Here is a 14,709-nt window from a genome sequence, read left to right on the forward strand (position 1 = left end):
CTGTATTTTCATACAACACTTGAAACAAAATTCTAGAGTTTAAAACAACTGATACTTTCTTTTTAAATTATTCAGTTGTCTGAACACCTGAAATCCAAAATTAACTGTTATGTCTAATTTTTTCAGTAATCTCATGGAAGCAGCAATTCTCTTGAAAAAGTTTAAAGTCTCAAGTAATAAACAGCCAAGTTGTAGCTATCCTTACTGTCCAAATTTTCAAGCGCTCCAGAGTTTTCCTCTTTTAAGCAAGGATGAAATAATTGCCACCCCTCTGCCTTCTGAGTCAGTACAGGTAAATCGCACAGTCCTCACTGAGCAAGTCTCCGGTGCATTCCTTGCCAGAAAAGATTAAAGGGTTTGCTCTCATGCAATAAACTCCTGCCTCTGCAGAACACGTTCCACATGGAAACCTGCCTGTCCTTTTAGCTAGAGAATATATTCAAAATAAGGAGCGAACCAGCCTGTTGTTTAGCCTAGCTGCATGCTGCACTGCTGTGCTCTTGTAACTGGCACTGAGCTTGAACGAAACCTTTCCAACAGAACCTGTGCAAACTTTGAAGTAAGCTCCAGTTACATCCAAGATTCAAAACCAGCTCTAATACCAAAACCAAAGACTTTGTCCAAACTTCAGGAAAGTTAGTGTCAGTGATGAAATTTGCAGCTAGCCTTAGGGTAGAGGATACCAATTTATCACACTGCAATACCATTATACTTAACAGATACACAGTTAAGGTATTTACAAGGTTTACATGCTTTCCTTAGCATGTCTCGGAAGATGCTCTTGCAAGTGTGGAAAATGATTTGCTTGTACCTACAGATGAAGGTGTCCTTTATTCCCATAGCTTCAAGGAGCTTCAGGGCTCCTGTTCTTCAACCAGATCGCTCTGTGTGTCATTTCTCCTGCAGATGCGCCAGTTTTTTTTTTTTTTTTTTTTGAGGACCCTCTGTGTAGTATCTCAGCCTGGAACTGCAATTTCCTATCTGAAATTATTCAGTTTGATTCACTTTACTAAAAAAGAAAATAGATGTCTCCATTTTGGAATGCTGCCTGTGTTTGCACAGGTTACGGTGGTTATTCAAGACAAGCAAAGCAGTAAAATGGTGGGCACCACTTAGGGACAAGTATTATAAAAAACGAGAAGAAAAGGAAATGGTGGACTGGGACTGCTTCTGATCAGCGGCCACTTCATAAAGTTCAAGGCGCAAAGCCAACTTCTGGAGTGAGAGATCAGAAGTGAGAGATGCTTGGAGAATGACTGCCATGTAAACGTTTCAAAATTTATTCTTCATTTCTCTCTCGTTTGTATTTCAGAAAGACGAGAAAGCCACAATAGCCAAGATGAACCGTCAGCGCGCTAATTCCATCAGCCATAACCCGCCACACTGGGGTGTTGACCGGCCCTTTTATAACCACCTTGGAGCTCACCAGGTCTCCAAGGAGATGAAGAGAATGGTAATGCTTTGCTTTATGGACATTAATTTCTTTTCCTCTTAAAACAGCATTGTATATCCCTCCTTGCTTTGTCTGAAGGTTTTTGCAGCCCTGAGGGTTTTTTCCGTGTGGGGGTGGTAAATTCTACTTTGACTCCAGAAATAATAATTGGTACATCTGGAGGTGAGTGATTGTGAAATGAGGCGCAAGGTTTTTTGAGAGGGAAAGGGAGGCTGAATGGCACAAAGAAGGCTCTTTTGTCTGACTTGTCCCATGTTCTGAAAACTCATCCAGGCTGTGTGAGAAGACATGATTATCTACAAAAATTGCTCAGTAACCCAAGCATTCAAACAGCAGCTGCCATACATTTCTGCTAGATGATTACAGACTTCAGCACCTGCAAAGGTTTCTTGCTTGCGTTACAACAGCCAGATGCTGTTCACCTTCTATAAGCTACATGCCCATATATAGTCATGGGTCCCCAGGAATCACACCACTATGCTTAACTCTTGAGAATACATTCTCAAGTACAAGGATTAATTGGCCTAAGATAGCAGGCATCTTCATTTCTTACTTGTACTCTTCAGACATTCTAAATTAAAATGAATGAGAGCTAGTTACCAATGCAATTGGACTGGGAGCACTTTTATGGCTTGTTTTACATAAAGTTGTAAAATCTGTAATCTCTAAAATTGTGTTACATGGATGCTGTGTGTGCTCAAATGCATGCACAGTGCACACTAGCTGCAAACTGCCTGCTTAGAAATACAAAGATGATATCTTTGTTTCCTCCAATAAAGATGAAGAAAAGAGAGTTTCTATTGGAACAGCTATTTGTAATAATAACAAAAATATTTAGCACCTCTAGAATTGCATGCATAATCAGATTGCTCTATAACCTTATTAATGCTGGTCTGACTTTTCCTACACAGTCAAAAATGTATATTTGTTGCCCTCTTTATTGCCTATAGTCAAAGTTCTGCTCCAGGTCACCAAAACCTTAAAGTATTCAAAGAACTTTTTAACATGAGATTCACTCCCACAGCTTAAAAATTTTGGCATAGCTATAAGCAACCGCATATGGTGTCTTCTAATGGGAAATGCTGGCACATTTATTAATAGTTGGTGCTAATATTATTCGATCATAATATTATTTTACAGTGCTAAACCGAATTCCTTAATCTCCATAGTAATGTTCTTTCATTTCTCAGATCTCCAAATGAGGGCTTCTGACATAAGCATACAGATCACTGGAACTGTGCATTTTTATGTGGGCTTTTCAATAGAGTGTGCTCAATAGGCATGACATTATTAGAAGAGCCTAATCACGCTAGCACATAATTATAATTATAAGTTTCTTTGAATAGCTTTTAAGGGGTTCTTGCAGCCTCCTGTTCAGAAACAAGGTGTAAGCATGCCAAATGGTATTATGCTTCCTGGTGTTAATTACAGTTTGCCGTGTCTAGCTGGTTGTTCAGTTGGAAAAACATAATTATTTATTGAAATATCAAGCTGAGTCCTAAAAACTTCACTGCCCCTCGCTTGTAGGAGGAGGAAAAGCTTATCTTTTTTTTTTTTCCTCCTTGTCTTGAACCTTTCCCTGTAATGGTATTTACCTTTTTATAAATTCAGCAGCTTAGAAAATCTTTTTCACTCAATCTGCTTCTGTACTGCCTCCTGTATTAAGCTCTTTTTTGAGGCGCTGATGTTGTCTGCTGTGTTACATGCATCAGGCTATTTTGTGAAAACCAATTTAAACCTGATTCAGATGTATTATTTTTAGCTAGAGTTTTTGTTGTTCTTGGGGACTGTTTTTTAAAATCTGTTATTTACGGTACTTCCCACTGCTTTGTGTTTGAGATGCGTTAGTCAAAATGACAACACGCTGCTCTCTGTGGCCTAGAGACCATTTTAATATCTGCTAGATTGACGTTTTATTGATTAGATCATAGGAACATTTTCTCCATCTCCTGTCTCAACTCTTTCTCTCTGTGTTAACTTCTAATTTAAATATGTATTTATTTGTACCACCCAGCTTTGCACAGTACTTTATTTGTCTGTAATCTCTAAAATTGTGTTACATGGATGCTGTGTGTGCTCAAACACATGCACAGTGCACACTAGCTGCAAACTGCCTGCTTAGAAATACAAAATACAGACAGACAGAAGGGGAGCAGAACTACAAAGGCTTTTTTCAGTGCTCCTCTGGGATGACATGTCATTGATCTCAGTAAGCCGCACCAGCTTTCAAAGCTCCTGAAAATGTGCTCTTTGTTCCACATCACCCACCTTTCCCCCAGCCCTCTTGCATGTAGCCTTTTTTCTTGGAAACTATGAACATGTAAGGTTGGATTAATCAAAGTAGTCCGCCGAAGGCAAGCATTGCTACAATTCCTTTCTCTAAAACCTGGAGCTCCTTAGCTCTGTAATTTCAAAACAGGTGTTTATAAGGGTAATTGTGAGATAGTCCTCGGGCAGGAGCCAGATAACGTTGCAGTGATGTGCAGTTACATTATATTGATATGGGGATATCAATATAATGATTATATTGATTGTGTGGGGAATAATAGGAGTGGTTATAAAGGACATGGTTTTATGTCACAAACTTAGACAATTTTGCATTATGAAGACAACCATATTTCCAGAAAAATGAGAGACAATTTTTTTTGTGGTGCTACTTACAATTCCCTGAAAGAGAATATTAAAGTTCCCTGAATTGCATTTTTGGGAAGGAACTGTTATATTTAATAGAAAACAGAATTTTTTGGGGCATTTTTTTTTTTTCCTTTGGATGATGGCTCTGGTAGCTGTCTCCATTCTTAGGATATATTAGCAGTAGTCCTGGATGAGAGAGATTGGTATCAAAGGTAGGCAGATACACCTTCTTTCCCCCTTGCTCTTCTTTTGTCGTGGCGTTTCAACACTCTGCCATGTCTGGGCACATTGGCAGTGCATCACACCGAGGTGCAGGTCTGGCGGGGTTTGTGTGGGACGGCAGCCCTGCTGCCAGCGCGGGAAGGTCCTTGGTCCCTGCTTTGCTCCATGTTGTGGCTTGGAGCTTAACCTCTGCTGGCTTCAGCCGGCTTTCCATGATGCTCCTAGGCTAAGTTGTCCCCCTGGGCACACAGGAGTCTTTTCAGGCACTTGCACACACATATGAATAAGACAAAATTTCCTACACGTGTCCATGCAGCAGTATTCTAAAATGTCCTGGAAAACTGGAGTTATTTTCCTAGTCTTACCCTACCTAACTGCAACTGTGCCAACTCATACCGTCCTGCTCAGCCCCTCCGTCTTCCTCATGCACCGGTCTGCTTTCCAGACCATCTCCAACCCTTCTTTTTCCCCTCCCATTGCTTAGCAATGGCCTTTCTTGCCATGTAGAGCTTCCAGGGAGGCAACAAGCAGGAGACACCGACGTTGCCCATTGCTGACCCTGACCCCCATTAGCTGGTGGAGCCACTGGCCAGAGAAAGCCGGTCCTGGGGACTACGCTGAGTTGGGCTGCCAGGTCAGTGGCTGCCCCTAAAGAAATGGTAAATTTGCAGCAGAAGAAGATCAGCTAGAAATGGCATGGGAGGGCAAAGAGCCTTGCTCTGAGCTGGCGGCTTCTGCTGGAGCCCTGGCCCTGGGAGCCCGCGTTGTTGGACAGGGTGATGCTATGGGTGGGGGGCTGCCTCACGCGCCCTGGGCAGGCAGAGAAGCCTGGACAGGATCCACTTTGTGGCTGTATACAGAGTATGAAAAGAGCCAGAGCACGGCAGAAGAGCAGCACAGCTGCTTTCTATTTTTATTGCTTTTTACAGCATGTTTTCTTGTTTCCTAAACAACAGCAGTCAGCCCGGGACCAGTGACGTACCCCTTTGGAAATGCAGACTTTTGTACTGCTTGTGATGTACGCAAAGGAGCAGCATTCCCCCAAGTCTCTCTTGTCTTCCCCACTGTCTCTCTAGTCAAGTTTTTAATTGCAAAAGGGTCAAAAATAAACAGGCTTGAAAGCATTTGAGAGTACAGGTATATTTATAGCTATAACAATATTTATACACTACTAAGAAATACTTTGCTTTTCCCAGTATAGATTTTAGAGTGCTTTTATAAATATTGATGGATTTTAGACTTCTGGAAATAATACTCGTCTCAGTTTTCATCAACAAACTACTATAAAAAAAAAAAAGCAACAAACAATTTGGGGATTGTAGCTGAATGTAAACTGAAAGTGGTTTGTTGTAAACAGCGATAAAAAGACAAATGTTGATATGGGCTGTTCCAAAATGACTGGGCTATTCTAGATGAAAAATAATTCTCTTGCATCTTTTGCCCAGCTAAGCATTGTTGAGGCCATAGTATGAAAACCACATCCAGTTTGGGATTACAATCCTTTAGGAGAATGTGGGTAAATTGGTGATAGTCTGGTGGATTAAATTACAGATTAGGAGAGTTTCAGCAGTGTGACCTGTGAAGAAGTGTTGAAGTATTGGGCTTGTTTAGTGTAGAAGGGAGAAGATTAGGTAGAAACAAAAGTCTTCAAATATATGAAGGTTTGTAAGGACAAAAGATAATGATAACTCATTCTCCATCACTCCAAAGGGCAGGATTAAAAATAATCATCTTAATTTGCTGTGAGGAAGATCTAAGTTAAGAAAAAGCTTGGATGCAAGGAATAGACTGTGTAAGGAGCTTGTGGAATTCCTGATTTTCCTGAAAATATTTCATTTATTTTATTCAAGGGCTTTTCAGTGTAGAGGGGCATTGCAAAATCCTTTGCAAATATAGAAACAATAATGTTAAAAAATCTATATTAGGAGAATTTATAGGGAATAAACAATATAAGATTAATCTGAGATACATGTAAAGATTTTATGAAGTTTCCCATCTAGGCTGCACAGAGCTTTTGGTATTGATCTCCCCCCCTTTGTCTAGCCCTTGTTTAAAAACTTCAAAGGGTCGAAATCCCACAGTATTGCTGGGCATCCTTTTCAAGAGTTTGATTAGTTTTCTTGATGTTTTGCTTCAGATACCCTCACTTCAGTTTTGAAACAGTGCTGTGTGAGCTATTCACAGTAGATAGGGGACAGTTCCATTTTCTCCCCTTTACAATTACCTTCTCTGTATTCGAAGACTATTACCATATCTCTGCTCAGCTCCGATTCCCTCATTAAGTTTGTTCCCTAGTTGGTGCTTTCCAGCCCTGTGGTTGTTCTCGTTCCCCTCTGAGCACTTGCCGTTTCATCGATAAGAGGCAGTGCCCGCACTGAACCCAGCACTCCTGCTGAGGTTTTATTAGTGCTGCCCACAAGACGTTGGTCATTTTTGAGGTCTTACAACCAGACATGACACAGCCGAATGCTGTCTGGCTTCCAAAAAAAAAAGCATTAGTTGTGTCATGAGATCTACTCAGCTGTGGGAAGTCCTGCTGTTGGATCTTAAGGCTGCCGTACACCTATTACATTTCTTTTACACTGGCTAGTGCGACCGAGCAGCTCAGCTTGTTCCACTGATACATGCTTTGGGGAAGGTTTACTTCAGAAACAGGTACCTCTGAGTCGTTATAATCAAATGTGAACAGAGTGGCTAATGTGATTACTGAGCCCAGTTGTAGGTGCCCAGCAGATTTCCTTTTATTTTTTCAGCTGCTGGAAAGGTTTAACATTAGGAAGTTCAGGAACAGAAAGAGGAAACCCTGAAGATCCACAATACTGATTTCAGTCTGACCGTACTTGTGTCATGAGTCTGAGTACACCTAATGAAGCATTTAATTTGCGATAAAATTGTGTATGATGTTGATGGTAGTTACAAAGTAAAAACCGAAATAAAATCAAGTAAGAATTATGCACGTGTAGGAAATATGACTGCATGCAGATGTTAAAATTGCGAGATAATGTGCCTGATTCCTTGCGATGCTGCTCAGAGCTTTGCACAGTCTTCTACACGATACTTGAGTGCTCGGTGTTTACTTTCTAATGAAACAACACTCATCTGAAAGCCTGGTTATTCAAGCGTAAAATATAATTCTTTGTCCTGTTCACCCTGTCTTAAATCAAACAATTCTCCGCATGTTGCATCACAAATACAGCTTACTTCCTCCCTTTGTGTCTCCAAGTTGCCCTTACAATAGATTTTCTTGTTACTCGGAAATCAAAATTGGGGAACAGGTGCATCGGAGGAACAGACGCTATGGCTGGTTCTGTGCCAACTCTATGGCTTAAACATCAGAAATGATTAAAAAATTAAAATAAAACTCAGTAGGGCAAGTTTTCCTCAGTCGATAGTGCAGCCCCATCAAAGAGAAGTGGACTTGAGTCCATGAATGAGGCACCGAGAGTTCCCCCTCCTTCTAAAGGTTTCATTTGACTGGAGGTCACCATTATCCTCTTTTCCAGCAATCATCTGCTAAATCTGGTAATAGCAACATTGACGTCAGCGGAGCTGGACAGGGGCACCCAATGGGGAAGAATTTGACCCACTATTTTTTCACTGCTATTGTAGTATGCAGAATCCCCTGAACTTGTAATCAAGCAGGGAGAAACCCTCGAGCAATCCTTTCTGCTGTAATCTCCGTGTATTGCTATAGACCTGGGAGGAAATTGTTAGTCTGGTCTGGGCTCTGTATAGCCAATTTGGTTTAGATAGCTCACAAACAGCAAGGGAGGAATCAAGGGAGGAATCCTGTCCTGCGGTTATGCTATATAATTGCTTGATGCTTCCGAAAAGAGGATTTGCCTCATTCACATGTTCCGTGTGATGACATATAAATGAGTGGGAGCTATATAAAATACTGTGCATCGCTCAAATTATCAGAGGCTTCATACAGTTTTGGATCTTGATCTGCAAACCTAACTTACTGTAGTTGATCAGGGCTTGCAATCAGCCTTGATTAAATTCTTTAGAAGAGGGATAAGAGTCAGGGAGATGCAACAGCTGATCTGCAGCTGCTTTTGTGAAACTTAGGTAGAGTTTAATATTTGCTTGGAAATCTTGCACGGATAACATTTCCACCATTCAACACCCTTTTTTTCTAGAGTAAGTCGTAGTTGTATGGGAAAACGTGGTTTGGATTGAGACACTACTAAAAAGCATCAGGCAGCTTCTGAGTGGGACTAAATTAAGCCTACAGAAATAAAGATACCAATTCCCTTTTAATTCACAGAGACATTTCCTCCGATGTTCGTGGCAGCATTGCACAGGTGGACATCAGAGGTGGAGTTGTGGCACTTACCAGAATGATTTCCAAAGCTTCCTAAAGCGGACAGCAAGCTTTAATGACAAAAGGATGCAGGTCAGGAGGTTTGGGTCTGGTTTTCAGAGAGGGTGAGCAGCTCTGGCCAGTGCCAGTGGGCAATTTCAGTTAAGGCTGTTTAGGCTTGGGTTCAGGCTCTCTGCCTCTGATTAGAAAGCTATTTGACAGTAGTTTCTGTTTGTTATGTTTATCATTGTTTGGAGTGTAGAGATGAAAGGACAGAGATTAAGGAGCCAGGAACTGATTCAGAGCATTTCTAGGGCTACCTATTTTTATGTAATCTTCTGTTTTGCAAGTTCTGGTAACTGTTCAGAAGTGAGGCACAGGTTCACATAGCATTTCACTTGAAAACGTGGCCTTTGGACTGAAGAAATTTGGCTTCAGAGTTTACAGAAAACTAGGAATTATGACCAACCTGCACTTCTCAGAAGTATAAGTTCACAGCCAGAAGTTAATTAAAGGTAAGGGGAGGAAACCTGTTTCAAAAGCAACCTCTTATGTTCTGTAGATGTAAATCTGATGGGCCAAATAAATTCATGAGTTCGGCCAAGTCTGGGGTACCAGCCGGGGGCTGCGTACGAAATCATTTTGAGTAGAACAAAGTAGAGGGTTTCACCATCTGTGAGCAGTGCAGAGGAATGAATGTCTACTTATCAAGTGGGGTGGGCTGCAGAAAGGGAGCACTTCAGCTTTCTTTTTTGGAGCTCATTAGTCTGTGTTCCAGCTATAGCAGACACACTCATCATATAATCTGTTTCATAAACTGGTTTTCTGCCAGTTTGTTGTTCTGCACTTAGATGCTTGTTAAATATCCTTCCTATCAGGCTTAGTTATTTTCTGTGCCAGTTCTTTCTGGACTCTGTTATAGAAATTGCGTTATTTCTGGCTTGAGTGCTTTGAAGTCCTTTGGTTTCGTTTCTGCTTTTACACCTGACAACATCTATCTCCGTAGCCTTGTCTTGTTGACCACAGGGACAAAGGCAGAATGTATTACACCGCTGAAAACAGATGTCAATAATTAGTTTTGCGGTGGGGCAAAACCAGGTTTGTTTTTGACTGCATCCACTCTCAGCCTGTCACTCTCCTTTTCTGGTCACTGTCTCTGTGAAGCACCTTTGCTTTGCAAGTTGGCCTGACCTCTTAAAAGGCTCATTTTGTTCCTAAGTCTAAAGTTCTTTCAATTTCTGCTTTAATATCATGTAAGTCCCATTTCAACTTTCTTCTAGAGATGAAAAAAGGGCACAAAAAATTAGTTTCTCTGTCATTTTTCCTCTTAAAATCTTTGCTGTAGTTGCTAGCGAAGATTTAAGGTGGCTTCCCAGCCACGTTGCCATTAAGAAGGTCGTAGAGCTTATCAGCCCCTCTACTGTCTTATTTTTGGAGCTAAATGAAAAGTTAAAAGGATGTAAAGTCTATTCCACTTTTCTTTGCATATTTACAATATGTTAATAACTGCAGCTAATGTTCTCAGAATTATTATTTCTAATGGTTCTTGATTTGAAGCATTATGGTATAGCAGTTAGCTTGTCATGACTTTGACACACACTTTATCATTCTATTTAAGGAATCAGTTTTAATCTTCAAAGAAAAGGCTTAGTTAATTTAGAAGTCAAGCAGAGAGATGGCAGTCATAGGAGCTTTTAGCACAATAGATATTCATAAAATACCCCCATAAAATCGTAAGCCTTAGGGACAGATGCAGTAATATAACATTCCCCTTTTTTTGCCTCCTGCACATGTCTACTCCCACTGAGGGTGGTCATAAAAAGTAAGTGCTTGTAAATTCAGAACCACCTGACCTGCCATAAAAAATATGGTTTTTTTAAGAATCTCATGTAGAAAAGAAGAAAGAGCAGGACTGTTCTTTAGTAGGTACTAGTGCCTCTAAGGGAGCTGATTCAGCTGAGTTTGGGTTAATATTCCTGAATTGAGAGAGAGAACCGTCTTAGTCTCAGAGCAATTATTAAATATTATTACCTCTACGTATGCAATCTGATGGCAGAATAATGCAGCCTCCTGGGGGAAGGGGAAAAACTCCTGCATCAGGGATATTTAAAATGAGACTGAATAAAAATTGCATGAGGTCCTATATGTAGCAGTCCATTAGAACTGCACTGCGATAAGACCTATCTCATGCCTTACATTCCCTTCTAGAGAAAAGGAATTTTGACCTTAACAAGGGCTACTTCATCATCATAATTATGGAGCTGTTCTTGAACTCCTGTGAACTCCTATCTGTCCGATTCTCATAGCCATCGCTGCTCTTGCCATTTTCATCCCTGCTGACAATTCCCAGCCTATTCCTTACAGCACCCTAGAAAGCCGTCGGCACTGCTTCTTTCTGCCGAGCACAAATCCATAAGCAGTCAAGAGGGGATTTACATACTTAACTCCAGGACTTGGCTGTTTCTCTTCCTACCCCCTTACCCCCCCTCCCCTCCTAAACAATGAGCACCTCATTTTTATCAGCTGTTTTTTCTGGGCATTCAGGTTTTTCGTATGTGTGTGTGCGGAAATGCCAAACTTAACATATCTTTGTGCAGCTCAAAACCTGCTCTGTACCCAAAGAGACTGGGGACAGCCCCAGCCCAGCTCCTCCCCAGCCTCCAGCGGCGAGCACGGGCGGCTGACATCAGGGATGCTGGAGAGTGGCTTTGTACACACACTCGCAGCAGCAGCAGCAGCACCTGTTATTTCACTTTCTTGCTTGAGCTTGGAAATTTGTCTACTAGATCATGAGCGTTAGGAATGAAGGCAAATCCACATAGACCATATTTCTGCAAGATCGATTGTACTTAGTGTTTATCCATTGCCATTAATGTAAGCAGTCTTAAGATGAGACGAAAGGCTTTAATAGGAGGAAAGCATCTGAGTCCTCAAGAAACTAAACTATTTGCCAGCTGCAGAGAAGAAAAAAAGACCAACGTATCATTAGTGCTCAAGCCTCGTGCAAGGGGAAGGAAATAATTTAAGTGCACGTTTTTCAATGAACCAAGCATGCCCACGAAGTAGGAGAAGGTGAAAACACATTAACCAAAACCCAGGGGGAAATTTCCCTCCCAACCCAAGATAGGTGAGCGGCGTGACCCTGCACGTGTGATCATCTCCTCCACGTAAAAGGCTTCTTGGTATGTGATTGAGACACAGGCACTTTAGTGGATAGGGAAGAAAATCTCTGGTCATGGCCAGATCCTAGAGATGTTATTTGCTCTGTATCATGGCAAAGTCTTTCAGTGCAAATAAGAAAGATCTCCTGTAATAAACAACCAGTTTTTTAAGAAGCTGTGTATGGGGCGTTTTTCCTAAAATAATCCTGCAGACCTTTCTCCATAACAATGCCATTTTTGGCAATTCTGCTTGAAGAATCTTTCGTATGAAATCAGAACGTTTGAAGTGAATCATTTAATTTCCTTAACTTAAAGAGGTTCCTACTGCATTTAATTTTAAGATGATTCTCTCTAATTAAAGTTCAAGTCGCTCTTAAATATTTAGCCTTGTTAAATGAAGATCCAGGAAAGAAAATGTAATAATCTTTTTCTTTTTTGCTTTACCTGAAATACGCCTTTTTTGAGTTTTTAACTTTGAAACACCAATTTAATTTGAGCTACCAGCATGAATAATTTCCAAGGTTTCAAGCACAATTTAATATTTTAAATTGAAAAGCTAGATCAATTAATTCTGTATTATTTTAGAGACTTTCCTTATAGCAGTTTTGCTGGGGGATAGAAGCAGGACAGAATCAAATTCTATGTTGATCAAATGATCACCCATATAAATGACCGGTTAAATATGCAGCCTACATATTTTTCCAGGCTTGAAATATTGGGGAATTTTTTGAGGATACGCTTGCTGAGATGTTTTGGTAACTTGACCTGGTTGGGCTGTATCCTCAAATTTGTGCACCTAGAATGCAGGAGTATGAGATCTGTGTTTAGTTGCAGGATTTCGGTAGGATGAATGGTTACACAGCTGTCTGTGAAAATCAGACCATTTTCGGGGACTCTCCCACTGCAGTCAGTCATCCAGTTCCCATGTGGCTAAGCTTGAAAATGTGAACTTTATGTCTCTCTAATAAGCAAGTACTGGCTGTTTTCTCTTCGGTTCTCTCCCCTTATTTCTTGGCTGGTAGCTATTAATGTTCAGCTGATTTTCTTTTTTTTTCTCAGCCTAGCTGACTATGACACCAGACAAATTAGTGAGCATTTTGTCTCCATGATTAATCAGTGAGCTTTCAGTTTTGGCACTGTGTTGTAGCATTGCTTAGAGGATAAATAAATAAATCAATCAGATATTCCTGACAACTGTAAAATAATTAAGGAAAAAAAAAAAGCCACACAACAAAAAGTTGAGTGATCACTTCATCACTCTTTAATGTGAAATCAGGAAGTACATGTTTTTTTTGGCTTGGATAACTGGACATGCTAACTTTGAATCATCATTACTATCTCCTTCTTCCCACTGGATCTGCTGGTGATTGTTACATGGGACTGAGAGACTTCCTTTATCTGAATTTTTGATGGGTGAAGTTGGAGTTGCAGTTTCTATTTTGAAGTGTGGTTTTAGTCTGAAATGGAGTATGTAAAAATGGAAATTGCCCTCTCAGTGAATCACAGTCTCGGCTGTTGACCTGAGTGACAAAACCCACTTTTTCCCCCTTGCAAAGCTGATGCTGTTCAGGGCTGTGTTGGCTTTACTTCTGCCTCTCACCATATCGCCACATTGCTAACTAAAGGGCAAAATCTGTTCTCATTTAGTATCTGGTCAACGTTCCTGTTTCTGATGGTGTTGGATAAGGCGGCTGTGGGAAGACTTTTGCCCAAAGATTTTTACTTTTTTACAGTCAGGACAGATCTCAGTTTGCTGCCCCCAGCCTGGACGCGCCTGCAGGTCCAGCAGTTGGAATATCCTCACGTGCTCTGGGCGGTTTTGACCTGAGGTCTCTGGGAGGAAAACAAAAGGAATTCTTCCTATCTCCCAGCTACATTTGGTTTATGTTTTGGAACACAGGGTACAAACTCTGTGCCTGAGTATTTGACCCTGCTTGTCAAATACACAACTTTCCTTGACTTCAGTTAAATTTAAGCCAAGAAGTCAGAGGGCAGATTTTGTCTCAGCCCCTGCAAAACGGCCATTTTGATGCAATTTGATCCATTGGTATGGACCATTTGATCCATTAGGTATGTTAATGCTAGATATATAAAATTATGCCTCTGTACATATGCTTCTCTGAGGCCTTCTAGCCACTTAAACACCACTTAAACTATAAATACCTACACTTACTCAGTTCACGTGGCCCTGAAGGAATTGTGAAAATTTTGGCTATTACAAAAATTATAAATAATTCCTGAAATACTATTCAAGAAAATATGTTTTGTGTGTGCATGCAGTGAGGGGAGAAGGAAGGAGACCCTTTGAGTTTCCTCCTGAAGAGATGAAAATCGAAATGCATCCAGCTCCCTTAGCCAAGCCCCAACCTAAAGAAGTGCAACCTTGTTGAATACAATAGCTGTCCTATGTTATGGAGAGGGCTGAGTTTTGTTCCAAGTAAAATATATCCTGGGTTATAATGTCTGCATAATTTCCATTCTGTCATTTGTAATGGTGACTGAAAAAAAGAAGACACCTGAAATAAAGCATGCCAGCAGTCAGCTAGATGAAGCGTTTCCCGTACCTTCACTTCCATAAATTTCTGTCTGAAGGCATGTGTTTTTCTAAAACTGCTCTGTCTGCCTGATGACATGGCAGCACAAAATATTGCTGTGTATTCGTACGGTTCTCCATCCACACCTAACAAGTGAGCACCCTGAAAACTCCTCTCAAAATGCTGTTCTCGGGACACTTTGCATTCTCAAGGTCAGCCTGTTTCCTAACCCTTGTGTCCTTTTCCTTTCTTTCAGGGTTTTGAGGACCCCAAGGACAAGTAAGCAAATCTACTTCTGTCATACACTGTTATGTTTGGGATTTTTTTCTCATATTAAAAAAAGACAAAAATTAATGCCCAGCAGCCAAGAATAATGCCTGGACTCCCTGGAGGTTTCTC

General features: G+C 40.8%; 1 protein-coding gene across 1 annotated transcript in view; it reads left to right on the plus strand.

Annotated features, from left to right (window-relative positions):
- ADCY5 (adenylate cyclase 5) overlaps positions 1-14,709 on the plus strand; it is a 228,350-nt gene that overhangs the window by 182,251 nt on the left and 31,390 nt on the right. The window contains 2 exon segments of the mRNA XM_009887317.1: positions 1,313-1,453; positions 14,567-14,589. Of these exon segments, the coding sequence (XP_009885619.1) occupies positions 1,313-1,453; positions 14,567-14,589 (164 nt within the window).

Source organism: Charadrius vociferus, unplaced genomic scaffold, assembly GCF_000708025.1.
Source record: "Charadrius vociferus isolate BGI_N301 unplaced genomic scaffold, ASM70802v2 scaffold385, whole genome shotgun sequence".
NCBI lineage: Eukaryota > Metazoa > Chordata > Aves > Charadriiformes > Charadriidae > Charadrius > Charadrius vociferus.